At 42.1% G+C, this 27,577-nt stretch overlaps 1 protein-coding gene across 5 annotated transcripts in view; it reads left to right on the top strand.

The window, feature by feature from the left end:
* Positions 1-27,542, top strand: part of dip2a (disco-interacting protein 2 homolog A) — an 88,082-nt gene extending 60,540 nt beyond the window's left edge. The window contains exons 5-40 of one of the 5 annotated variants that reach the window (XM_039600193.1): positions 411-680; positions 2,780-2,917; positions 5,339-5,380; positions 8,496-8,615; positions 9,597-9,794; positions 9,979-10,070; positions 11,266-11,376; positions 12,341-12,464; positions 12,548-12,657; positions 12,807-12,909; positions 13,386-13,450; positions 13,910-14,003; positions 14,426-14,545; positions 14,680-14,794; positions 15,244-15,383; positions 15,796-15,932; positions 16,200-16,280; positions 17,262-17,389; positions 17,481-17,595; positions 17,743-17,944; positions 18,079-18,179; positions 18,786-18,866; positions 19,278-19,395; positions 19,500-19,621; positions 19,810-19,921; positions 20,006-20,115; positions 21,010-21,140; positions 21,255-21,423; positions 21,813-21,983; positions 22,651-22,680; positions 23,825-23,886; positions 24,040-24,097; positions 24,204-24,278; positions 24,993-25,167; positions 25,291-25,414; positions 25,545-27,542. In XM_039600193.1, coding sequence (XP_039456127.1) covers positions 411-680; positions 2,780-2,917; positions 5,339-5,380; positions 8,496-8,615; positions 9,597-9,794; positions 9,979-10,070; positions 11,266-11,376; positions 12,341-12,464; positions 12,548-12,657; positions 12,807-12,909; positions 13,386-13,450; positions 13,910-14,003; positions 14,426-14,545; positions 14,680-14,794; positions 15,244-15,383; positions 15,796-15,932; positions 16,200-16,280; positions 17,262-17,389; positions 17,481-17,595; positions 17,743-17,944; positions 18,079-18,179; positions 18,786-18,866; positions 19,278-19,395; positions 19,500-19,621; positions 19,810-19,921; positions 20,006-20,115; positions 21,010-21,140; positions 21,255-21,423; positions 21,813-21,983; positions 22,651-22,680; positions 23,825-23,886; positions 24,040-24,097; positions 24,204-24,278; positions 24,993-25,167; positions 25,291-25,414; positions 25,545-25,797 — 4,397 coding nt within the window. In that variant the 3' untranslated portion in view covers positions 25,798-27,542. Of the gene's footprint in view, positions 1-410; positions 681-2,779; positions 2,918-5,338; positions 5,381-8,495; positions 8,616-9,596; positions 9,795-9,978; positions 10,071-11,265; positions 11,377-12,340; positions 12,465-12,547; positions 12,658-12,806; positions 12,910-13,385; positions 13,451-13,909; positions 14,004-14,425; positions 14,546-14,679; positions 14,795-15,243; positions 15,384-15,795; positions 15,933-16,199; positions 16,281-17,261; positions 17,390-17,480; positions 17,596-17,742; positions 17,945-18,078; positions 18,189-18,785; positions 18,867-19,277; positions 19,396-19,499; positions 19,622-19,809; positions 19,922-20,005; positions 20,116-21,009; positions 21,141-21,254; positions 21,424-21,812; positions 21,984-22,650; positions 22,681-23,824; positions 23,887-24,039; positions 24,098-24,203; positions 24,279-24,992; positions 25,168-25,290; positions 25,415-25,544 lie in introns of all 5 variants that reach the window. The other 4 variants (XM_039600192.1, XM_039600194.1, XM_031759060.2 and 1 more) reach the window with 4 other exon arrangements.
* The last annotated feature ends 35 nt before the right edge of the window (positions 27,543-27,577 follow it).

The raw sequence follows: 27,577 nt of genomic DNA, 5'->3' as shown, positions 1-27,577 counted from the left end.
TAATTTACTCTCCCTCCTTTTCATCATCATCTTCAAATATGCAACACTCAGTGTGTCCCTTGATACATGTGTTGCAGTTTTATACATATATATTGCACATAAAGTTGCAGTGTGGCCACTTACAGGCAAATATTAAAAACATAGTAGTGAAGCCATGAGAGATTTAAAAACAAGCATCTCTCAGCCTAATTAACTTCCATCCCCATTAAAGTCATCCTGCCCATCCCCTGGCTTATATGTACTCTATCAGTATGTATAAGTAGAATAATGTGTCATCTGCATATCATCTAAACCCTGCGCAAGTGTTCCAGGTTTTGCCATCTTGATTTTTATCCTGGTGACACTGTAGACAGCCCCATGTTCTTTGTCCTCTGTTATGACGCTGCCCTGTCTTGACCTGTCAAACACAGACACCTCCTCAGCGTCAGAAGACGAGGGCTCGCTGCGCCGACAGGGACGTCTGACCACCTCCACGCCCTACCAGGGCCACAGCCACCCAGCTGTTGAGCACTGGTTTAACCGTGTCATCCAGGGTTCGTCCACCTCATCCTCCGCGTCATCCACTTCATCCCACCCGGGAGGGAGATCCGTCACCACCACCAACACCACTGCCCACGCAGCCCTGAACGTCAATGCCGCAGCCACCGCTCTGGCAGACCTTATGGCACACACCCAGCTAGGTCAGTGACGCACGCACACAGTTTCAGATACTTTTAGCTGTTGCAGTGTTTAGTTGGTCAGTATTGCATTTCATAAATTATTTTGACCTCCTTCATTCCTTCATTCTAGATTGAGATGATGTGTTTAAGCCAAGCAAGAAGCCATTATAAATTATTTTTCTGTTTCGATTGCATTTCAGTTCAGTTCAAACAGGGATTTATAAATAAGGACCTGCCTTCTTAGCTGTCTGGGTTTAAATTCTTTGTTTTTTATGCAGATAGGTTTTACATATGTACATACAAACAATTTAGGGAGTCGAAGACAGAGTCTTATACTTTTTCCATTATCCTCATTTTGTTCATTTCAGCAGAATATATGGTAGATACGATAACTGCTTCCCAGTCAGATTTGTCATCATATCAAAGGTGACATCTTAACCTGTGTTATGTACCGCAGACTGTTTAATCGCAGATAGACAGCACTGTCCTACACATCGATTGCTTTCTGAGGCCTTATCTCCCTCCAGATACAAAAAAGCACTCGATGATGACAAGACAAAAGGACCCAACGACCGAGTTTTAATTCATGTCTTTCTAATTAGCCATCCCCGTCTGCCATCTCACTGTCATTCGATCATGTGGAGAAGCTCTCAGCCACATATCTGTCAAAACTGCTTGTTCCATGTTGCCACGTGAGTGTCACGGGCTAGTTAATGAGATTTGGTGGATTTATCACCATTAGTCTCGCTGCAGCTGCAATGTAAGATGGTGTCTTGCTTACTTGTGTGCACGTTTGTATGTCTGTGTACATGTGTGTGCATGTGTTACTGGTAAGACGATATCCTATTAGGATGGAGCTGCCTGGTTTTATTTTTTTTCACTAGCTCGTTTCCCCTCAAGGCTGCTGTCATAAAGCAGCAGCAGCGACTTGTGCTGAATGAAGCTGTAAATAAATCTCCCATATTGCCTTGTTCCTCTGCCCCTCAGACACTGATTCTGTCATCCACTTCAACAGGAGACACTAAAAAATACTATATGTAGTTAAAGGAACACCAGTTCTCAATGTGGAGTTTTAAAAAAATCCTCTTGAAAACCACTTCCATACATTTGCATAAGAAAAAAAATACACAAGTGCTCATCCCAAAAGTTGGAACCAGTGACATCAGCTGCTATGAGCAGGGTTACTGCGATTGGCAGATGCTCCCCATAAATACTGTTTTCCATAATTTTCAGACCTTGGAAATTACCCCAAATTCTTTCTAGTAATGTGATCTGATAATTGGTTATGACACCTGTCAAAAATATGGCTTGGCTCTGCAACAAGGTATCCGTTTTGGCTCCAACTCCAATGTTAGACTGTAAACTCCAGTTCTCATGACACACTTAAAACAGAACAGCTGACCCTGTCACAGACGTTAATGGTAAATGGACTGCTTCCTATATACTCTTTCATTCACACAAGCACCTTTTTCTGTGTCTGAGTGCTTTCTATCTAACATTTACACTCTAGGAGCAACTTTGGGGTTAGTATCTTGCCCAAGGATACTTTGGCATGCAAACTGGAGCAGCCAGGGATTGAACCACAAACCTTTCGATTAGTAGATGACCTGATCTACCTCCTCAGCCACAACCACAAGTATTTGTTATGTGTTTATTGCAGAGTTTGTAGTTGTGCAGTTAAGATTTAAATGCATGATCTTGAGAGGACTTTTATGTAATTAACTGCCAGCAGTAAGAAGAAAAAACAACCTTTTTAAATGTTGAGGTTGTAAGAACTCTGACATCCAGCTTGAAGTGGCCAGAGAGTATAAGCTATGTTACACCCCGACAGGGTCACTGATTTTGTTAAAGGACATCTTAGTGTCTGGACATCAGTTGGTCTGTAAAATAGTGTAAGACATCTTTTTTTGATAATTGAGAAGAAATCCTGGGTACAGACTTTTATGTGTGGTGTTGAGGGAAGGTAACAAGTTGAAATACAGTCTCTGCTTCGGCTCAGAGACTACCAGGCAAATCATATTGTTTGCTAATCCATGACTTAGATCTTTATATAAGTTGCGAGCACCCACAGTTGGCCTCATATTTGACCTTTTAACCCCCGACACCCCCACTCATCACAGATAACCACTCAGCGCCCCCTGACGTGACGGGGCTGTCGGAGCGCTCCTCGCATCACGCAGAGCGGCCCCATGTGGCCTCGGTGCGAGGCGTTTCCCGCGGCTTCAACCACCACACCAGCGTCATGGAGACCGCAGATGGTGAGTTTCCTGCCCACTCACACTCACACACACATATACACGCAAAGTCAACTCCCGTTTTCCTTCTCCCCTGCTGTTTGTCCCTCTGTCTTCTCCTTAGTCAGTCTGCCAGCGTGACTGGCAAAAGCTACTGACTGACCTGCTCATGTTGCCACGGTAACGGTGCACCTCTCCACCCCCCCCCACCCCGCCCCTGAAAAATCCGTCACGTTCCTGCCGTAATGTTTGGTTCTGTTAACTAACAGAAACACTGAGACAGTAAAGATTTACACAGCATCATGGTCTCGCTTCTCTGCGGCAAACAAATATTTGAGTCATGACATAGAACAGATCATTAGGTGCTCGATTTTGCGCTCAGTTTTTGCCATGTTGTTGGTGGATCTGTGCATAAAATAGCCTCCAAACATTATTCGTCATTCAAACTGTGCCTTTCCTTGTATGGCTTCAGTACTGCTACCAGCATGGGGCAGTGGATGCTGCAGAGGATAGGTACATACAAAAACAGTAAATACAGTATTACCTGGTCAGGTTCCACCTAATTTTAAGGTAGGTTTTAAAAAAAACACAGTTGTGCACATTAATTACAGCCTGAGCTAAGAGGAAAAGAAGGGAGGTGGGTGAGGGAGTGTGGTTTTTATTCCATATAAAAACAAATTTGGTGTCCTAAAGAAGTTTTGGCCTTCTCTTATAGGAAAATTAGCAGAATTGGAGTAAAATGTAAGCAGGGTTTCATTTACCCAACCATAAAATATGTTTTGGTTTATCAAACTGCCATAAGGGAGGACACACTCATTCCCTATAACTACTGTGTGCTTACGCTTGTTATCACCCACCGTGTCCTTCAAATTTCTAACCCAACAAGTCCTTTTCCCTTTAGCATGACATCATTTGGCGGTCTATAAGAGGGCCCATATATCCAAAAAGTTGTCAGTTCACCTTTAACTTGGCAGAGAGTCTCGCCGTTGGAAGAACCCTGAACACTTTCCTAAACCGCTGAGTTACAGGGAGAGGTTTTTCATAAATCCACTTACATATACATCTTCTAGTGTGATTCTGTTTTAGGTGGCGTCCACAATAGTCTTGGATCCTTACAAATCTTTTTTTCCATTATCTCAACGGGTTTTTGAGTTTAGAGTTGCGTTAGGGCTGGAGACGATCCGAGCTGACATAGGGTGAAAGGCAGGGTACACCCCATATAGGTCGGTTTGTCACATGACTGGGCCTTTACATTTAATGTATGTTTAATATTGTGAAAGTATCCTTAGTTAGGACCAGAACATGGACCACTCTAGAAACAATGCATATATTTCCCAGTCACCAATTTACATTTAAGGCATAATGGTTATATACCAGTATCTGTTTTCTTCATAATGTCAGGTGCTCTGTGCTGCATACATCATACATTATACATTATACTGTATTTTACTACTAAGAAACAGAGTGAGTGACCTGAATGCCTATTTTCCAAACATCTCCATCATATATGACAGTGTTTTGTTTTTTTATATGAGTTGAGATTACTTGAGACCTATGAAAGAAAACCAGCATCTTGCTACAGATGACAATCAGGTTGACCAGTTCATTAAATCTGCTCCACTTTCTTTGTCTGAATTCATCTTCATTCATTCAGTTTGTTAATAATCGGGCAGCCTGAAAACCGGAGGACACCTTCAGCAGAGAGCCTATAATCTCGCTGCCACCCGTGCTCTGGATTCTTAAACACGAAACAACCTAGCTGACACAAAAGCAGGAAGTAGTGGTTAAATCTATGGATCTAAAGTGCAGGTTTTCCTATTCTGATGACTAAAATGGTGAAAAGAAAGACAAATCCACAGCCTAGTGGTAAAACAACAGTGTGATTCCATCATAATCCCACTCTCACTTGCATGTGGCAGCTGTAGATTTCTCTCACATTCACACTCACGACTGATTTAGACTTTTGCATGAATCTTTTAGAGCCTATGGTGTGTTTTTTTTGTTGTTTCTTTTGTTGTTGTTTTTTTAGATGCCAGCCAAAATGGAAACAAATAAAATGCTGGCACTCTTTTCCCTCCTCCAAACATATTTGCCCCTCAGGTTTTTCCCACTTCTTACATTCCCTCACACCAAGTCCAATAGTTTGTGGAAACTCCTTCCAGCAATCTGCGGACATCTGTGAGTCCTTATAGTGAGGCTATGATTATTATTCCTGATACTAAGGCAATGATTGTTATTCTCTCACTGATCAGGCCAATCACGTTAGTTGCGGGTTGCGTCAACACGATGCGTAGTTACATCCTCGGGAGGTGCACCTCGGGTTACGCGTAGGTTTTCAGAAGGGTTCTCTCTGGTTTTATGATTCAGTGCAGACATATAAATCCCCTGTCATCCAGAAAGTTCACAGGAGCGCTTCATTGACATCCTGATGTGTCTCTCCTCTAGGATGTGAGTGGAGAGGTGAAGGATCCCTCACTTTAATTGATGGTATTTATAACTGCTCCTTCAGCTCTATGGCAGCCTGCTGTATGTGCACTCTGCTGTATGTGCACTCTGCTGTATGTGCACTCTGCTGTATGTGCGTTTGTATTTGTGTGTCTTTGCATCTCTGCCTCTCACCTCCACTGTCAGGTTTACTGTGACACTTGTCCAAATCTTGTGTGTTTTAAAAAATATATATCTATGCACAGCTACAGTGAATTCAGTGATACAGTGTGCATGTGAGTGTGTGTGTGTGTTTGTATAGCTGAGTATGTTGCAATTGCTCTACCATTTATAGCATCTTCAGGCAACGTCTAACCTGAATGTCTTTAGAAAGTGAGTGCGTTTAAGCAGCGGTGTAACTCTTCGTTTGGCCTTGCGACTAATTACTATGTTGACATACTGTTTTCTTATCTCAAACTGAAAACAACTGTCAGTCTGTTTCTCACTTCAGTCTTTGACGGCCAGCCCGCAGCCACGCAGTGACTTCTTTGATGGCAGCTGTCTAGGACTGCTGGCATTTTTTTTTTTGACACATATGTGTGTGAAAAAAAAACAAGTCACACAGTAGCTTTGGCTCCATCTGTACTTGGATACTGACGCTGTGTGTGTTGGTGTTTTATGCACAAATTTTGCTGATACAAATTCAGTATTTTCTCGCTGTTTTCAGCTTACAATCTTTCAAAAAAATAAAATTTTTACAGAATTCTGTGCAGTACTGTGAAAAGTAAACCCTTACAGCTTTCATAGGAATTAAAAGGGTAGGTAGCAGTTAATCTAATAACTCTATAAAAGCACAAGTTTTGGCAGTTTGCTGGTCTGGAGCATTCAGGTTTGTTAACATGGGGACAACAAAGACAAGAAGCAGTGATCTTAAAGAAGCAGCTCTTGCTGCCCATCAGTCTAGGAAGTGTTATACAGCATCTCAACACAAACACCTCAGACCAACTGTCAATGATCTGGGCTAATGGACCTGGGGACGATGCAGTCATTGAGTTAGCCATGAACTCGTCTGTACATCAAGGTCAAATCTGACCGATAAAGCTTGGCTGAAATGAGGTTATACAACAGGACTGTGATACCAACCACAGCAGAAAACCTACAACAGAATGGCTGAATCAGAAACAAGAAAATATTCAAGGTGTTGCAATGACCCAGTCAAAGTCCAGACCTCAACCTGGCTGAAATGATGTAGCGAGACCTAAGAGAGCTGTGCATAAATGAATTGAGGCAAACTTCAGTGAAAGTAAAGCAATGTTGTAAAGAACAGCAGCCAAAAATACCTTCAAAACGATGTGAGAGACTAATAAAGTCATACAGAAAATGATTGCTTCAAGTTATTGCTGCTAAATGTGGTTCTACAAGCTGATGAGTCATGCTGCACACTTAGTTTTCACAGCACTGCACAGAGTCCTATGCAAACTTTCCTTTCCACGTGACTTTATCCTATCAAAAGACAAAAGCAACAATAAGTTATTATTATGAACAGGTGTTTATTGTATCCGTAGCCTGATAAGGCTTATTTTTATCCCGCCGACCTCCGTTGTCATCCAGAAACAATGACAAATGCATCAAGTGAACCATGCTGTTGCAGTGGGTAACATGTTCCCTCATTATGAGTCACTGTGGGTTATTTTGAGCCAGTTTCACATACTGTACACCATCCTGCCTAAATCCATGGCTGGAGATAGTCGCTATAAACACACCTTTGCAAATATAAATGTTTGAATAGAAAATCCTAAAAGCTGCAGTGCCCAGCTGACACAGGAAATTTTGTGTTTTTAAAAAACAGGACCATGTTTTTATGACGCATTTTTATGTTTAAAGTGCTCAGCAAGACTGGGCCCCAGAGACAATTTTTGGCTGGGATTTGTTAACAATAGGAAAAATATGGACTGATACTAGCCCGATCCTATAACTCTGTTATTGTTTACTGTAAAGATGTGGTGTAACATTTTGTCCCACATTAAGGAAGAGCCAGAGATTACTACAGCAATTTATGGCTGTAAATGCATTCATTATAAGATCATGAACACATTAATTACAGTCATCATCGCAGACGGGTCCTGGTTGGTCCAGATATGAACGATCAAGCCTCATGATGAGGTGGGTGGGGGAGTTCAGAGCCAGGATGTCAGGGGCTGCTGTCTAATTGGTCCATCAGGTGCTGCACTGACCCCCACATGGTTGATCCCTGGTACATCTGTCCCTGCATGAGGAGGCAGAGTGTGTCTGAGCTAGGCTTATTATAGTAAGATAAATCAGGCAAGCTGTGTGCAGCTGTGGCCTTTAGCTCCCGTGGCTGTCTGGGTTGTCGAACACAGCCGCCCCCCTTTTAAAGATAACTATATATTTATCGGGTAAAAATAATGTCTGATGATGTTTATCGACTGAATGTCACCTCAAACGTGACTCTAATGGCACAACGCTATGTTTCATTCGGAGTCTGTTATTTTACGTTTGTCTTGTTTTCTCTCCTTTTATGATCTGGCTCAGCTTTTATATAAAAAAATGATTTAAGGGTTAATTTTAAAGTGTAACATGCATGTCAGACCATTTATGTGTGTTCTGATTTAAGTCGGGGTTAGGTGATTTTAGCCTCTCACTGTCTCTATTTTATAGCATGAAACAGGCACCTTTTGAGACACCTCATGAATCATTTTCTGCAGCGAGTACATCTTTGTTGCTAGGCAGCAGGCGAGGCGGCTCCTTGTTTCCTGATTTCCTTTTTCCTTAGCCTTTGAGGTCTCGCAGTGATTCCAAAGACTTCCTACTAAAACGCTGTGTCTTTAAGGTGACTGTACAGCGCAGGACCTCGTGCTCCACTGCTTTGTTGTCCTGCCACAGTGTGACTGACAGCTGGTTGTCCTCTGTGCCTCATTAGAAAAACACACTGACCTTGTCTCCTTTTCTTTCCTTATCTGTCCCTCCCTTATCCATCCCCGTCCTCCATCAATCTCTCAATCAATCTGTCTGCACATGCCCACGTCCCACCTGTGCCATCACAATTATCTCCACTTTTTCCTGTCTGTATTTCTCTACATGTTTTTTTTCTTGTCACGTTTATGTCCTCCCAACCTTTTTTTTTTGTCTTTTCATCTCCATAAAACTCATTTTATAGGTGTTCCAGTCAACAGTCGCGTCTCCAACAAAATCCAGCAGCTGCTCAATACACTGAAGAGACCAAAGCGTCCACCGTTGCGCGAGTTCTTTGTTGACGACTTTGAAGAGCTTTTGGATGGTAAGCCCACCTGAATGTAATTACAGTGATTCTGCTGAATCAATAAATCTTCGTGAAGAGAAACTCTTTCACACTCCTACTCTTTCGAATGTGATGCTCACATCACGTTGGTTTTCCAGCTCTAATAATAGTGATCTGTCTAATTCTTGTTGTGGCCAAGATAAAAATGTGACTGTGACCTTGCCAGGCCCCGCAAGTAAACAATCGAGGCACAGTTTTAGCTCAGTGGTGGTTATTTTGGCCCTGAAGACCACCAGGTGTTGAAAGGGAATTTTTTTAAGGAAGTGCACACGGACTGGACCAGCCCTTCCTAACCATTTCCTCCATTCCAACCAAACCCATCAGTGGTTCTGGGTGGTACTCTGCCACTCTGAATAAACACTGTGTGAATGAACATGCAGCGGGAATAGCAGTGCATCAGCAGGTAACTGTAAAGCTTCTCCTTGTGGTATGGCAAGCTTCAGTGTGAGCAGAAAAACACACTCAGAGGTAGGATCCAAACACTGATAAAGATGTTATATTTGGCGGAGATGTGGCTTACCTGCTCCTTTAAACAGGTCTGAACTCTACTGCTCAGAGAGTCTGACAGTAAGAATAGAGATGAAGAGATGGAAGTCAAATCCAGAAGTCAATAGAGTACTTAAAGAAGGAGCGAGGCGAGACCTATGATTTCCAGTAAGCAGCAGCTTCGAGTTTCTCACAAGTAGGAATAATAGGCAGCTTAGACTCATGAGGACAGAACACAGCTCACTGTATATCCTCCAGCTTTTCCTTTTCCATCACACCTTCCTCATTGTCTTTTTTTTTCTCACACTCTTTTTTTCCTCCCCTGTCCTCCTTACGAGTGTTTTTTAATTTACATATTTACCATTTCTTTGCAGACTAGCCGGGCTTCTTTATCAAGCAGCTCAGGAGCTTATATTACTTTCAATTTGAATCAAAGTCTTAAAGATGTCCAATTCATCTTCTTCATGTTTTCAGTCCAGCAGCCAGATCCCAACCAGCCAAAGCCAGAAGGCCAGCAGATGTGTCCGCTGGAAGGGGAGCCTCTTGGGGTGGTGACCAACTGGCCTCCCTCCTTGCCAGCAGCCCTGCAAAGGTGGGGAACCACTCAGCCCAAGAGCCCCTGCCTGACAGCACTCGACAATGCTGGCAAGCCCGTCTACACACTCACCTATGGTAGGTGTTAGCCTGTGGATGTTGGCCCAGAAATGACAATTCAGATGGAAAAGAATAGCGCCTCTTTTCATCCACTGTGTCTTTGAAAAACAGACATAATGTATTCTGCTGTTTAAATGTTGTTTTGCAGGTTAGATTTGTTAAATCAAAGGCACTCATTGACAATGTGTGTTAACCTCTGCAGGTAAACTGTGGACCCGCAGTCAGAAACTGGCCTATACACTTCTTAATAAGCTGAGCAGCAGAAACGAGCCTCTGCTTGTGCCTGGAGACAGAGTAAGTCATGATATATTACAGTGTGTTCGGTGGCGATTGAATGTGTTACATTTTTTGGCATTTCACTGAATCAATCAGCACAATTACAAATATTGAACATGGAAATAATCACCAAATAAATTCAATGACGTGAGAAAATAAAATAAAATAAAACAGATAGTATTCCTACATAGGAACCTTTTGGGAAATATAGTTACTGCCTTTTCCTGCTAGATGAAAAAGTGACCAGCTGTCTGATTTGCGTTTACTTTTGTTGTTTGTTTGCTTTTAACAGCTAGCAGCATTTTACTCAGTCAGCACGTCTAAAGCTCACAAATTAACAACATAACTTGCCTTTTAGATCCACTTAAAAGCTTTAATATTCTATTTGAATTTGGAACATTCATATAGCAGAAAACTACTTTTTTTCCTATGAAATAATTAATGGAGTGCTTCCTTCTTAGCAGACAGGAAAGTCCCATTCCCCACGTGTGTTAAGCCAAGTCTGTATCTGCATTATTACCTTTGAAATCTTTGATAGGGAACGTAAAAGAGAAATGAGCGAGTGCAGTCTGACACACTTCATTCCACTGACCCATAACTGTAAAGTTTAAAAACCTAATTTATGTGTAGACATTTAATTTCATCTAATTTTCAGAGTCTCTAAAGTTGTTTTGCTGCTCTCCTCTGCTCCTCTGGTTTCTGTTTCACCCTGGGCAGAGGAAAGCTGCAAAAACGGTTCAGCTTGGGTCTAGTTGACTTGCTTGGGTTAATCATTGTGGCTGGACTTTTTTTTTCTGGTCTAAAATAATCTAAAAAGATGGGGGAGGCTGGCTGAGATGCCTGTTTGTTTTGGTGCGAGATGGTGCATGTGTGATTTTTGTCTGGTGCAAAAACAGCAGTTCCACGTTTAATGGGGGCTATAGCGAACAGAAAACAGACCCAAGCCAAGATAGAGTAACTGACTGTTGACTAAAACCAAGGATTTATCGAAAATATAAATATCATTGTTGTGAAGCTGGACTTGTCAACTAACTCTCTGGTAGAAAGCAATGATTTCTTAAACTTTAAAGCCTTGCAGAAAGCAAGCGCTTTATTATTTGTATGACATGTTTAGTGTCACCGTCAGTCCACAATACTGTTGTGTACCATTAAAACTGAAAAATATGAAAGATAATGTTGGTGTATTGTAACCATGTCTTGAACACACCTGCAGGTTGCACTTGTTTTCCCCAACAATGATCCGGTGATGTTCATGGTGGCCTTCTACGGCTGTCTCCTGGCGGAGCTTGTACCTGTGCCTATTGAAGTGCCGCTGACCAGAAAGGTAAAGCAACAGGGTCTCCTGGGAATGTGTGAATTTTGACGTTTTACTGACCCCTACTGGACATCTGACCTCAAAGTGTTTACATGAGAGACGTGCTTAAGTCAGATGCACATTTTGATTCAGTGCTAATCTTCACTCTCTTTGACGTTCCTTATGCTAAATCACATCTTTGTAAATCTGATCTCTTAAATGTTTAAATACGGCGTATTAGCTTATGATGTTTTGCGGTTCCCAGAGCATCCATCAGCTCAAACCGATCTAAATTTATCCATATTAGTTGCACAGCCTGAATATTAATGCCTGTTCTTGATTGCCCTTTATAAGCATGCTGTTGGCAGACGCTGTGCTGTAATTAATGAGATTTGAGTGAGGTGAAATGATGTGTAATTCTAGTCAAAATATTAGATCACAGGCCAACTGTTCTCAGGAGTCAGACGCTCATTTGCTCACTCTGTCAGCTCCTATCATTCCTCGTCCTCTCGTTGTGTCCCTCTCTTTATTCCTATTACCCTCCTCTCCTTTCTTTCTGCCTCTCCCCACCCATCTTGTGTCTCCCACCTTTTTTTTTTTTTTGCTTTTCTGAGCAGCGCACTTTGCACAGCACGAGTTTAGCTATAAGCTAATTTGCACAGCCAATCAAATAGGAGCGAGCGTGTGTCAGATCTTGGGTTTCATTCCTGCTACAGTCTGGCTTTGATGCACAGCAGTAGAGTTTTTAATAGCGACTGGCCGTCACTCCGCTTGCTCACCTGCTGCTGCTTTGATGCTGCTGTGATGCTCTGAGGTTTCTTCTTCTTCTTTGTCTTCTTCTTCGTCTTCTTCTTCTTCTTGTCATTGCCCTTGTTTTCACTCCATTAGCAATTCCCACATTCCCTCGGCGCATCCTTCCTCCAAGTTATTTTGAATTTTTCTGTTTTTAGTAGTTGATCGTTGTGTGTGACAGATACTCTCTTTGCTCCCCCAGGATGCGGGAAGTCAACAGATCGGCTTTCTGTTGGGCAGCTGCGGCGTCACGTTGGCACTGACCACTGACGCCTGTCAGAAAGGCCTGCCCAAAGCACAAACGGGGGAGGTTGCCACTTTCAAAGGTACAGCCTGTTTTATTTTCATTGTGACTGTGCGCGCATAGTTTCATTTGGTTTGAGATGACTTCATGTCTCTGTCTCTGCAGGCTGGCCGCGGCTGCTGTGGTTTGTGACAGATGGAAAACATGTTGTGAAGCCTCCAAAAGACTGGCACCCTCCAATACGGGAAGCCAGTAACGACATTGCCTACATAGAAGTAAGTGGAGTTTAATCAAAGGATGTGACGTGAATGGTTTTACTGGATTTGTTTTTTACTTATTCGACTTATTAGGCAGTTTTTGTTTTTACCAGATCCCTTTTTTTCTAATGAAACTGTTTTTTTTCCTTTATGCTTCTTACATCTAGTATAAAACCAGCAAAGAAGGAAGCACCATGGGAATCACAGTGTCCCATTCAGCCATGCTTGCTCACTGTCATGCCCTCACGCAGGCCTGTGGCTACACTGAAGGTGAGGAGGGATCTTAATTTACTTTTTTGGTCATACTTTATTTCTGCAATTTTTCCCTCCATCATTTATCACTTCTTCCGACTTGGAGAAAATTCAGTTGGTGCTGGCAGGAAGTTTAGGGAAACTATCACAAAGAAATGGAGAATGCTCTGGGACACTTTTAGGTGTAAAAACAGTCTCATTTGATAAATGCAGCTGCTCAGTTGGTTGTGTTTCCTTCCATCATACCTGGGTCAGGTCTGCTTAAAAAGAAAGAGAACATAAAGTAGCTCCTTTCTTCTAGTGTCCTACTTTTGTTCTGAGTAACTGAAAACAGCACCAGCAACCCCCAGAGACTCTCCGGATCTGTTTCTGTAACTTAATTTGGCTTACTCAACCCACTGCTGCTACAGTCAGAATTTACTCTTCATTACAGAAACTTATGTAACTGTGTTGTGCTCCTAACCTTGAAAAATTCTCCTTTTTTTTATTTGTAGGTGAGACGATAACCAATGTCCTGGACTTCAAGAGAGAAGCAGGATTATGGCACGGTGTTCTCACTGTAAGTAGTCTCCAAACCTCTAGTAGAGCTAATGGGGCGGTTATATAATGAGAAATGGAGGAGATCTGAGCTCAGTTTGCAGATAAAAACTGAAACTTATCTAACCGGCTTCCCACTGAGGCCTTTATCAGTATGTAAATGCATTCAAACTAATGAAGTCCTGATGGGGGGGGAAAAAGCATCTTATCTAACCACTGAGGAGTTTCAAACCTGTGAAAAATAAAGCTGCTTCCACTGACACAGACATCCCAGCTTTGATTGACTGCTTTCAAACATACCTGAGAATTCCCGGTGCCTTAGGTCATACGTGATTTGTTGTTACGTGTATAAACAGGCTTATTTTTGTACTCTTGGCACATAAAATCATAACCTGCAGCGTGTTTACAATGACCTCATTTAGTTGTGATGCATTTCTGGCATATTTTGGAGCTCATCTCATGCTTACTGCTCTCCTGGCAGAGCGTCATGAATCGGATGCATGTGATCAGCATTCCCTACTCCCTGATGAAAGTCAACCCTCTGTCTTGGATAATGAAGGTTCACACATATAAAGGTAAGGGTCAGTCCATCTATTTAGGGTTAGTAAGGAATTTAGATCTTTTTTTGTTGCTGTTTAATTCAGAAAATGAGGACAGAGCACACTTTTCACAAGAAGCTACCTTAGGGAAGATACATTTCAGATTTTTTATTGTTTTATTGTCAAGAAGACCAGATTTTATTCCCAATTGTTACTGTTTTGGTTCTCAGTGCACGTTTGACACGAGTGGATGGATTAAAGAGATAATTTGTTGGACCTATTGATTTGTGGGGTTGTGTGCCCTGAATAAAACTGATCCACAGCTCTGCTCAATCATCTGTTGGCGACCGAGTCAGCTTGCGTCGCTCCTTGCTGTCTGGTTTTATGATCTTGTCAAACTGGACCACAGAGGTCATGATTGTGTCGGTCATTGTTTTTGTCTTTGTGTCCCCATGCAGCTCGGGTAGCAGTGGTGAAGTCGAGGGACATGCACTGGTCTCTGCTGGCCCAGAGAGACCAGAGAGACATCAGCCTGAGCTCACTGCGAATGCTTATCGTTGCTGACGGAGCTAACCCATGTGAGTCCATCTGCAGAGGCTCATTTAATAAAACAACACCCTGGAGTCCCAAGAAATTATTATTGATTTGCTTTGTTTGTCTGCCTGGTGCTGTGTGTGTGTGTGTGTGTGTGTGTGTGTGTGTGTCACCCCAGGGTCGATATCCTCCTGCGATGCCTTCCTCAACGTGTTTCAGTCACGTGGGCTGCGACCTGAGGTGATCTGTCCATGTGCCAGCTCTTCAGAAGCAATGACTGTCGCCATCCGCAGGTGCGCTTCCGTTACTGCACCTGACGAGAACAAAAGCAGCCTCTTTGCCTTTCTGTGCTGCTGTTATGTCACACCATGCTTGCAACATCAGCTGGTTCCTGCAGGGAGGAAGGGAGATTTGTTCTGTTGATCACAGCGCAGACTGGAGAGTCTCACAGCTTTCTGCTGATTGTGAAGCTCAGTTTTGGAGGAGGATTACGATGCCAGACGGATTGGGGGGCGAAAACATGCTTCAAGTAGAAAAGCTGGCACTATTTTTAGTGTGAGAAATGCAATTTTAAGAAATGTAATGGAGCCACAGAGTCATTAAATTTCTCCAGAACCACTTCATGTCTTCTTTTTAAGTGTTAGTACTGCTGTCACTGTACTACACCAGTAGATGGCTCAGTTTGACTGCCCTAAGCAGAAAAGGAAGAATTTAAGTAATAGCATGACTGTGTGTCCTACAGACCTCCAGAAATGGGGGTTCCTCCTCCCGGGAAGGCGGTGCTGTCCATGGGTGGGCTGAGTCACGGGGTGATCCGTGTGGACACTGAGGAGAAACTCTCTGTTCTTACAGTGCAGGATGTGGGACAGGTCATGCCTGGAGGTACAGTATACCAGCCACATTATTAACATTTTACTGATGTTAATGACTAAAATACTGATTCTAAAGAAGGTTGAGAAAAAGGAGATTTTCAAGGATTTAAAAAAAATGTGTACATGCTGACACTGAAATATTTAACCACATGAAAGTGTTTGTAGCAAAATATTCAGCTTAAAAGCCTCTTTTAAAACAACATTTTGAAGGCATCACCAATAAATCACCACATCCAACTTAAATGAAATTATTACCAAATTTACCAATTACCAAATTTTACTTTTTGAACTTTTTGAACTGTTTCATAGAAGTTTTTCTGAACAGCTTAATGCAAACCGGGATCTTTGAATCGATTTAAATATTGACCTTATGACTCATTCTTCCTTGTGCCCATCCTTCTGTGTCCATTTTGCATTTCCAGCCTTGGTTTGTGTGGTGCGAGCCGAGGGAATACCTTATCTCTGTCAGACAGACGAGGTCGGAGAGATCTGCGTGAGCTCAGGCAGCACCGGTGTCGCTTACTACGGCCTCCCAGGGATGACCAAGAACATCTTTGAGGTTGGTGTTTCGTTATTTCTGTAAGTGGTCAGGTGTGACAAAGGATTCAGCGCTTTTCTTCCAATCTTATTATTCATGAGTGTCTCTTCATATGTGCAGTGTAATAGCACCACATTTCTAAAAATCTTCTTAATTGATAGCACTAAAATTAAATGATGGCGCTATGATTTCCAAAGTCATCATTTTATTGGACTTCTATTAAGTGAAGGCAGTAATCTGTTTGTTTTTTTAAATATTTGGTTTTAATAGTGTTGGATCTTCTTGCAGACTGTCCCTGTAACACCGTCTGGGATCCCGATCAGTGACCGACCTTTCACTAGAACCTCACTGCTGGGCTTTGTAGGACCAGTAAGTTCCTCTTTATTATTTTAGAGATTTCCTTTTAACCTTCCTTTAATTTAATGTCAGTCTTACAGCTTTCTGATATCTCTGTCTTACACAGGTACGTTTTAACTGTCCTTTCAGATCTCATAGTACTTCTGTGACAGTTCTGGCAGCAAAAAATAAAAATAATGATAATGGGTTTTCTGCTTAATAGAACAGATATTAATATCTGTCAGAAATAATCAGCATGAAGTGCTACATGTGATATTGTCAGTTTTTACCATATTGTTGCCTCTACTCTGGTTTGTGATTTCCTAAATTACTCAGGAAGACTCTCAAAGGTTTGTGTTAGTGGTTGTTAGTCAACAGTGAGTTTAGTAACAAATATGCAGATGTTTTACTAACCAAACTAACTACTTGCAACATTAGATTGCCCAGTTAAAGGGTCCATCCAGTCAATGCGCAAAGACCAATCATCTCTGTAATTGTTGCAGGTATTTGTTCGTATTTTAATTTAATGTGCTCACAGAATTGAAGAAAACTGTCTCTGAGGCTATGGCATTTGATTTTAGTCTAAAAGATTAATTTTTCTTTTAGGATATTTCACTAAACTCACTGTAGGCAGTTTTATTTCTGGAGTGGATTATTCAGCAGTTTCAAAAGAAAGAAAGAAAGGGAAGTCTCTTTATTTTGAAGGATTACTTTTGTGTTTATAGACTTTCAAACCAGTGAAAGATGGAACAGCTGACCTGAGTTTATTTAATTTGTTAAAATCGTGGAGATGATCATACCAGTGTAATTATCACTTGACAAATGGTGATGTTTTTTTAATTTCCGAGTTTAAAGCATAATTGTTTTCCCTGTGAGGACATGACAGCTCCTGGATTAAGAGTTTGATGATAGTTTATAAGACGTCTGTAAACCTTTTGAGGCATTCAGATTTCTTTGCACCAGGAGCTCTTGTGTTATGTGTATAACTACATGAACTTTAGTGACTCTTTCCAGGACAGCCTTGTGTTTGTTGTGGGAAAGATGGATGGGCTGATGGTCGTCAGTGGGCGGAGACATAACGCTGATGACGTAGTTGCCACAGCGCTGGCCGTGGAGCCCATGAAGTTTGTGTACAGGGGAAGGTAAAGGAGGGAGCGGCATGGGAAATATGGAAGTTTGCACTTCTTGTTGAGCAGGACAGCCAGTTTGTGACGGTGTTGCTTTGCTTTCCAGGATCGCAGTGTTTTCTGTGTCTGTACTGCATGACGAGCGGATCGTCGTAGTGGCAGAGCAGAGGCCAGACGCCTCAGAGGAAGACAGCTTCCAGTGGATGAGCCGTGTCCTCCAGGTCCTCAATATTTTTTGTTTTGATTTGGTTTATTTTCTAATTTACATGTTTATAAAATAATAAAAAAACTTTACCAAAAAACTATAAAGCACGCACTGTAAAAGTCGTCACTTGACAGCTTTGTGTAACCTCGCTGTGTGTTTTCAGGCCATAGACAGCATCCATCAGGTTGGGGTGTACTGCCTGGCTCTGGTACCTGCTAACACGCTCCCTAAGGCTCCCCTCGGCGGCATCCATATATCTGAGACCAAGCAGCGCTTCCTGGAGGGTGCTTTACACCCCTGCAATGTCCTTATGTGCCCTCACACATGCGTCACTAACCTGCCCAAGCCGAGACAGAAACAGCCAGGTAGACTACAAGACACCTCAGACTCTGAGATCAAAAACACAACAATAATTATTCCAATATGTTTGCCTTATAATGATTTTTGGTGCTAACTTCACTGAGATGTATGATGATGATGCTTTGGTTGTGCTGGACAGAGGTTGGTCCTGCTTCTATGATAGTGGGCAACTTGGTGGCAGGCAAGAGGATAGCACAAGCCTGCGGGAGAGACTTGGGACAGCTGGAGGACAATGACCAGGCACGTAAGGTAGATAGTCATCCTCATTTCACCCATGCCACACCTCTGCTCACACACTGCAGACACAGGTAAGGATCCATACCTGAGGGAGAAATCTGACTCTAGATTTATGTGCTCTTCAGTTGGTTGGACAACCTCAGTCAGGAAGTTGAACAGCACGGATGTTACAAAGACAGTGTTTTTTATTTATATTGCTCAGTGCCTTCACTGACCATATTTATGTGTATGATATAAGCACAAGTATGTATGATATAAGGAACTTGGCCATTTGACTGCCAAAACTTGTTCTGAATTACATTTTATGGGCCTTATTTTTCTGGTCCAAGACCAGAAAGTACTCTTGTGCAACTGAGAGATGTCCTTCCCTTCTGCAAAAAACACAGGCATCACATAACTCAGATTGTTTTCCCATCATGCATTACACCTTTTTGCCTTTTGATCATCATCTGCACATGTGCTCTACCCCTTAAATGTCTCTTATTTATGTGCACAAACCGTCTTGTCCCATTATGCAACAATATTCAACACCATTTATTAAGTGAGACAAGATTTTTCTGTGTGACGCTTTGATATCTTTGTAGTTAATCTTGTGTTTTCTTCCTTTAGTTCCTCTACATTCAGGATGTGCTACAGTGGAGAGCTCAGGCCACTCCAGATCATCCTCTGTTTCTGGTTCTCAATGCTAAGGTAGTGTCTATACTGGGGTTTGACTTAAGAAAGATCAAATATGATCGATAGAAAGATCTCTAAAAAAAAAAAAAAAAAAAAAAAAAGGTTTATGATCGATGGTAACACTGATGTGTTATTACAGTAAATTTCCTTGAAATTCAGTTTAAAACCTTTTTACAAAAAAAGATTGTTGTCTCAGGTTTATCTGTTGCCCTGATTCAGTTAATTAAGTGAGTTATGAATAAAGATACTTAATTAAAGTGATGCAAAACTCCTGCAACTCAAGTTTTCATAAGAGGAAAAAAAAAAGTTGTAATGCAACGGTGAACGTTAGCTTGTTAGACCTTTGTGGACCGATAAATCTTGATGATGGTGAATTAAATAAAGAGAACGGTGCAGATAAATGTTACTCTTGTGCTTTCTCGTCAGGGCACAGTGTCCAGCTCAGCTTCCTGTCTGCAGCTGCACAAGCGAGCAGAGCGAGTGGCAGCAGCTCTGATGGGACGCCTGAACACTGGAGACCACGTAGCACTCGTCTATCCACCAGGTAAAAAAAACCATCCGCTGGCCTGTGCTTCTTGACCTTTTAAAACATCCTCACTCCATTGGTTTTAAGAGAAAAAAATATATATAAACAAACATTATGTGCAGGAATTGACCTGATTGCCACTTTCTACGGCTGCCTGTACGCTGGCTGTGTGCCGGTCACCGTCAGACCGCCACATCCACAGAACCTGGCAACCACTCTGCCCACCGTCAAAATGATCGTTGAGGTAACACAGAGGTTTTTTGGGGACACATCAAATGGCAGTCAATGTGGATTGTATTCACTAAAAAATACATTAAAGTCAGTGATCTTCAGATGTATCTGTGCTCTGTTAGCGACGCTTTACTGTCTAATAGAAAACAGTGTGAACAGCAACACAACATATGTAGTTAGATTCTACTATCTGTGGTAAAGGTCAGCAAGTCAGTGTGCATCCTCACAACCCAAGCAATAACGAAGCTGCTGAAATCCAAAGAAGCTGCTGCTGCTGTGGACATCAAGAGCTGGCCCACCGTGCTGGACACTGGTAATTTATGTACACACACTCAAATGCTTAATATCAATTTCTGCAGTGAACGTTCTCCTAATTCGCTCGTTCTTCATCCTACAGATGATCTCCCCAGGAAGAAGAGCCCCCAGATGTACAAGCCCCCAACCCCAGAGATGTTGGCTTACCTGGACTTCAGTGTGTCCACGACAGGCATCCTGGCAGGGGTCAAAGTATGTTAAAGGAACTGTCTGGTTCAGTAGATTCACATGTTGCCATCATATTGCCTCTTTTTGTTCCTGTTAATGCACACCCTGAAATGGAGGGGTAGGATGTTCCAGAGTTTCAGAGCTGGAACTGAGAACTCTTATGAAGTTCTAGGTGGGATCTTGGGACTACTAAGAGCTGTTGGTCCAGTGACCTAAGCAAATGACCTGAGACCACCACGTGAGAGTGATGGGGATAATCTGAGGCTAGCCCATTAAGGCACTCATGAATAAGATTTTACAATTAATCCTGTTACAAACAGATATCAAGTGTATCATTATCAGAAAAGGTGGTAAAAGCTTATCTTTATACATATATATCAGGAGACTAATTTCCCCCTTTAAAACCCCTTTTTCCAGGATGTTAGTACCTAATCAGACATGTAACTAACTACAACAATCCACTCAAGAGGCAATAAAAAGCACATTTGATCTTTTGAAGGATATATAAAGAAAGTAAGGTTTGAAGTCCTAGATTATAAGCACTTTGCTTGCATTCAGTGTCAGGTCGCAGGACATTTTAACATTAGCTGTACCTCTTGTTCACACTTAATTTGGAAAAACTGGATTCAGATACTTGCCTATAAATGAAATGAACTACAAAAAAAACTATGAAGTCCTATTTGACAGATTTGCAAGTCTAATTTAAAAGAGGAACAAACGGCATGTTTGATTGGGTGAACTTCGGCACATTCAGTTTCACAGTTTCAAGCTGGAGTTATGATTGATTTTATAGAACAACAGTAAAGGCTTAAAAGGTTTTTAGTCTGCTGTGAAGTAATGAATCCCTGAATGTTACTGCAGCACCCAGTCTCTGTGCGTCATTCTTTTCTTTCTTTTATGTCATATTGTCTCTTCTAGATGTCTCATGCTGCCACCAGTGCCTTGTGTCGCTCCATTAAGCTGCAGTGTGAGCTCTACCCATCTCGGCAGATCGCCATCTGTCTGGACCCGTACTGCGGCCTGGGCTTTGCTCTCTGGTGCCTGTGCAGGTAGGAGCTCTCAACAAACGACCACCAGTAACATTTGAAAATCTGGACACAGATCATTGTCTTTTCTTTCTGTGGATTCCTGTTCACTCTCTCGCATGTATCTTCTTGTTTCAGTGTGTACTCGGGCCATCAGTCGATCCTGGTTCCACCGCTGGAGTTGGAGAGCAATGCATCACTGTGGCTTGCAGCCGTCAGCCAGTACAAAGTGCGCGTCACGTTCTGCTCGTACTCAGTCATGGAGATGTGCACCAAAGGACTGGGTTCACAGACAGAAGCGCTACGGGTCAGTTTTTCTTCAGCTGTTGAACAGTGTCACTGAGGGGAAACGACAAACCGCAGCGTTTTTCTTGCACAAAATTGAAGCGATTCTCTTCAAATAGTCCTTTTCCCTGTGGTGCTGTTGCACTAGCACCATAATTATCAAGACAAAGTGAGGGTACTCAATGGTGACGCACTTCACTGCTCCGTGTCTGCCTGCTGATTACTGTCTGCAGCACTTAAGACTGCTCTGTCTGTGGTCTAATAGATGCCTAATAGTCTGCCTAATAAAAATAATTATTAATATTAGAACACAAACTATTTTTCTCTTTTTTTCTGCAAAGCCCAAAATAATATTATCACTCTCAAGTTCGTAGGTTGCTGATGCTGATCTTCTTTTTCCCCCATATCCAGCTAAGAAATGTGAACCTGTCCTGTGTGCGTACCTGCATGGTGGTAGCAGAGGAAAGGCCCCGCATAGCCCTCACTCAGTCCTTCTCGAAGATCTTCAAAGACCTGGGGCTTTCACCGAGAGCTGTGAGCACCACCTTCGGCTGCAGGGTGAACGTAGCGATCTGTTTGCAGGTAGGCCCACTGGTCAAGGAAAATTAGAAGCGAAAGGGGGAGGGCTGGGAAAAGTCCAGAATGAATGAAAATCAGTGTTTTAGAGCCAAAGCTGGCCATGAATCTGGGCAAAGATTCAGCCAGATGTTAAAGAAATTCTTGTGCGGTGTCGGTTTGACAGCACTTCATAAAAGCTCACTTATAAAAGCCTGAATGTTAGTGATGTTGAACTTGGAAAGTTTGTGGATGCTTGCATTAGCTGAGAAGAATAAAAGACAACAAGGAGCGTGCAAAGGGTTTATCGATGTACACACCCTGAAACACAAGCTAAAACATTTCAACTGGAAAAAATGGGGCATTTAAAACTTTTTATAAAATAAAACTATTTAATTAGCCAATTAGAGGGTGAAATACAAGACCTTTATTTACCAGCTCACTGCATGTTAAGGAAGAGTTTAGAAAGTGTAATGGTTCATCTTACATTTAGTTCCAGTTAATAAAAACTGTGAAATAAGTCATGTTTTGACTTTGGCTTTTGTCAGTTTTTGGTCTTGTTCTTTTATTTTATTTTTTATTTTTCAGTCCCTGATGATTTATGTGTGTGTCTGAGTGTGTATGAGAGTTGTCCACGTATCTGAATACATACACATATATCTCTTTATTTATCTGTCCTGCCCTGTCCTGTCAGCCCAACAGGTTAGGGAAACTGGCTGAGCAGGTACTGTGTGATCAGAGTGGCTGTTTGCTCTGCTGCTTGGTCTGTCTGTTTCTGTGTGTTCACGTTTGTCATTTATTTTGCATGAAGTTTGGTCATGCTTAGCCACAGTTCACTATTTTTTTTTTTTTTAGCACTTAGCTTGTTTTTTCTCTTCCTGATGAGCTTCAGCTTCTGTATCGCTATTTATTTCAGCTGAGTCCTGCTTCTATCAGCTGGCTCCTGATCATTGCTCTACAGCAGGTTTAGATATACATGATCCACACATTGACCATGAGCTGGCTGCATGAACTCTGCTGCGATTCAGTAAATTAGGGTCTAATCAGTAGAGTTTATGTCATACTTCAATCCACAATATTATACAAACTAACAGGGCATAGTTGTTTGTGTGTCTTTTTATTCAGTTTTTAGAATATATGAATGTTTTTCAGCTTTTTGAACATATTTAAAATTGACCATATTTTGTTTTTATCTTGTTTTCAGTATATAGACTAATGAATTACTTATGTATGTTCTGAGGAACCTTTATGTTACTCACAGGTGGTCGTTCAGGTAGACGTGCTCTGCTTAGTAAACTGAATCCTGCTTTCTGTGTTTGGCTGTGACTCACAGACCTCGGTGCAGCGACTCATTGCTGGCTTGTGCTCTGGCTGTAGACTGGCAAAGCGAGTGATGGAAAACATAATTTGTTGTGACTACTCTCACAGCAGTAATGATGACAAATCCCACACAAAGGGATCTATATCTGACAGCTGTAATCAGCACTTGAAAAATGGATCACTTAGAATTCAGCTGCACGGAAGTACTTTGATTTTTAATCAAAACAAATGATCTTTAGACTTTCTTCAGTCATTTTTTATAAGCATTATTATTTAGGATTTAAATAAATGTTCCAGGTTTTCACACTTTTCCCACAGAGCAGGTGAAGGAGGTATTTGTGTTTACACGGCCCAGGTTTTGCCAGAGTCCTAACTATCGCAGCCTGGCTGGTTGGCTTCTGGCTGCCCCCTGCTTTGTCAGCAGTAGTTTCATAATCAGCTTCCAAACCCCACTCCACCTAAGCAACATGCAGCGTTAATGCCACGGCTGTAGCACGTACGTTATTGACTCATATCTGGATCTGCTTGTTTCTTTCTTTTTTTCCCAGGGTACAGCTGGACCAGATCCCACCACAGTTTATGTGGACATGAGAGCGTTACGACACGATAGGTGGGAACACTGTGACAGTATGCATTCATATACATGCATTTAAAACATGACCCGACTTTGAACTAATTAGTACTCAAAGTTTTTTCTTTCCTTTATTTACGTGTCATATTTACAAAAACAGTTGATATGACGTTGCTCACTTTGTCTTTTCAGGGTTCGCCTGGTTGAGAGAGGGTCACCGCACAGCCTGCCACTGATGGAGTCTGGAAAGGTACGGCCTAATTTAAAACTAAGAACTGAAACACAGCAACATAGTGCATAACGCTGCTTCCAGGGCTTTTTTTGTTCATTTGAGTCCTGGCTGTCTGCTTCTGTAGATCCTTCCTGGAGTAAAAGTCATCATTGCAAACACGGAGACTAAAGGACCCTTGGGAGACTCCCATCTAGGAGAGGTGAGTTGGTTTTTAAGAGAGCAGAGCTGTCAGTCAGTCAGTCACTCTTCTGTGTGCTTAAAAGCAACCTGTTGTGCTTGTTTCCATCTCCAGATTTGGATTTGGATGATTCACAGTTTAAAATAATCCATATTTAACTAGACCTCGGTGGAGTCCCTCAGTCCATCCACTCTGTAAGGCAACCTCTAGACAATAAGAAAAACCACAGATTAGTCAGTCCCCTTTAAATCAGGTTACAGTCACTTTCTGCAATAACCTAAAAACATCTTAGAGTTAAGGTGTTTTTTTTTTAATTTGTAGCAGCAGAATTCATTCAGCACAGTAGAAGCAAATGTCTATTTACATATCAATGAAGCTTTTTAAAACATCTTGCTGAAATTTGTGTAAAAGGTTACAAAAAGTGACCTTTTAGGCTGAGCAGCAGTTCATTGTTAATGTGATTAATTTACTTGGCTTTTGGTGTTTTGGAACAAGTTTGCAGGGGTACTTTCAGCTTTTCCCTTATTTCAAGAGGTCACCACAAAAAATTGATCTGTATGTTGATTTGGCACAGATTTTATACTTGATACCCTTTAATGGGATCAGCATGAGGAATACACAGCGTGTGACTCATAATATTGGGTTTGTAGCGCCTCAGAACTTTGACCAGAAGAAAGAGCAAAGTCTGTGCTTCTGAATGTAACAGTCACCAATTGTAACTAATCTGTGTATTAGATCTGGGTGAGCAGTCCCCACAATGCCACAGGATACTACACAGTTTATGGGGAGGAGGCGCTGCATGCTGACCACTTCAACACCAAGCTGAGCTTCGGGGACACTCAGACAGTCTGGGCAAGGACCGGCTACCTGGGCTTCCTGCGGCGCACTGAGCTGACCGATGCCAGCGGAGGTGAGTGACCGATGCTTAGTCTAACTTAAAGTCTGGAATCCTTCCACGGAAAGCTAATTTAAGCATTTTCTAGTATCAGAATTTAAACTGAACAGTCTGACTGTGGGTGTTTGTGTGTCTCAGAGCGTCATGACGCCCTCTATGTGGTGGGCTCTCTTGATGAGACTCTGGAGCTGAGGGGGATGAGGTATCACCCAATTGACATCGAGACCTCTGTTATCCGTTCTCACAAGAGCATAGCTGAATGGTGAGAAACCTACAACACCTTTAGTCGCTAGTTGTCAATTGATCAATTTTAAAAACGACGAAGAAATATGAATTCTACCAGACTTCTCTGTATTTTCTTTCATCCACCATCCTCCTCCTCCTCTCTCCAGTGCGGTGTTCACATGGACCAACCTGCTCGTGGTGGTTGTAGAACTGGAGGGATCTGAGCAGGAGGCCCTCGACCTGGTGGCCCTGGTCACCAATGTGGTCCTGGAGGAGCACTACCTCATCGTAGGGGTGGTGGTGGTAGTAGACCCCGGCGTCATCCCCATCAACTCCAGAGGGGAGAAACAACGCATGCACCTCAGAGATGGATTCCTGGCTGACCAGCTGGATCCCATATATGTGGCTTACAACATGTGAGGAGCTAATTGTGGGAGGGTTAACCCCCACTACCCTATGTGGCTTTATCACACTACAGGAGACAGCAGGACAAGCATCTACAGGGGCTTGTAGCAGTTGCAGGCTCCATCTCTGGATGGCTTCGGTTGTGCAAAAGCGATCTGCCCGCTTATTTTTTTTCTACTTGCGCAGGAGAAATGTGAAAGAAACATGGATGCAAAACTTGGACACAAACCTCAAGCCTGTTTCTCTCGATTTCTGGTCTCAGCAAATAACTTTTTAAAGGGCATTCTTGTGTTATTGAAGTGAGTTTTGTATGTATGACAAAACCTCATCTAAACCCAGGACACCTGAGAGCGGCAGAGCAGGTGGTTACGGTATGATACAGCGGTGTGCCATTGACATAATTTATTTTGTCAATCTCAAAAATGTTGAATGTTAATTGTGTTTGCCAAACACTTGTGCCATAGAAGAGAACTGATGCCAGTACCCAAACCCTGACTGGAACGACCTCCGACACGTTTCATGTTCAGCCTCCTGTACCATTACTGGTCCGATGCTTTTCACGGGATTTGCCGCTACTTCTGTAGGAGCAGCTGCACCCTGAAATGAACCCCAGATTTTTATTCTGCAGCTCAGTACAGATCAAGTTATCGCAACAACAAAGAAGCACACAGCAGCGGCGTCCGAGGAGAAGGAGGAGCAGTTCGTGTTATTTTTTTTCGCTCATTTGTGCTTTAGTTTGTAGTGCCAGTAGCGTCCACATAATGCTGTGGTAACTCAGTCTCATCGTTTTCTAATTCTGAAATGTGTAACAGAGTTTTATGTGAACAAAAATGCAATATGAGTGATGTGAAAGATGAATGACTGCATACAGTAAGTGCCGATCAGTCGAAGAATAACGTGCTAAACGATAAAAGCCTTAAGTATTTTTTTCAGACATCTGTTCCAGTCCCAGCTCGAGTTTATCAGCTGTTGGATATGGGGATGGGGATGGGGATGGGGGGGGTAAATATGCAGATGGAGGTTAGAAATAGCAAATTTCGCTCTTATCGTACCCAAAGGTTTGCATCTTTTTGGCTAAGATAAATATACTTGATCCTAACATCAGCCATTACAAACACACACTCATTCATTCCATAAATATTTTAATGTGCGTCCCTGTCAGCTGTGTCGAGTGTGTGTTTTATAGCAAAAGACTGGAAGAAGTGGGCGTGGCTTTTGTTGCAGAATGTCAGACTCATTTTGAGTGACTGAAAGTTGTTGGGTTACATTTGTCATTAAGGCAAGTGTCTAATATGCTCATAACACCCTGACCTCCCATCGTATCACATCAACTTTCTTGCTTCTTTTTTCTATGTGCACAACCCTTCAGAAACAGGCATCAGCCTGCTGTAAGTATGTACAGATTTTGTGTAAATTATTGATTGAAGGATTAGACAACAGGAAGCAGAACACAAAGACTAAATCTGGTATATATGTGAACTTCTCCCTTACAAACAGAAGGTTATTCGCAAAGGATTTTCATGTGGAAACACTGGAAGGAGACATGAAAAGCCTTGTAGACATTTTTATGGTATGAAACAACAGCAGGAATGGCCACTTCCAGGATGAGGTGAAGTACACGCCAAGCACAAACAGAACACAGTTATGCTCTGGTGACGGCGGAGATGTCACAGCCTTTACAGTAAAACGTTGTTAACATATGGAAAGATGCATTTGTCTGATATATGGTTAGTTGTCATTATTTTCATAACATGATTTCATAATGAATAAAAAAGTTCTTTTAACTTGAAGTCTT

Source organism: Oreochromis aureus, linkage group 16 (genome assembly GCF_013358895.1).
Source record: "Oreochromis aureus strain Israel breed Guangdong linkage group 16, ZZ_aureus, whole genome shotgun sequence".
NCBI classification, from domain to species: domain Eukaryota; kingdom Metazoa; phylum Chordata; class Actinopteri; order Cichliformes; family Cichlidae; genus Oreochromis; species Oreochromis aureus.
Note: the sequence above shows the minus strand (reverse complement) of the source record. Positions and strands in the feature narration are given on the sequence as shown.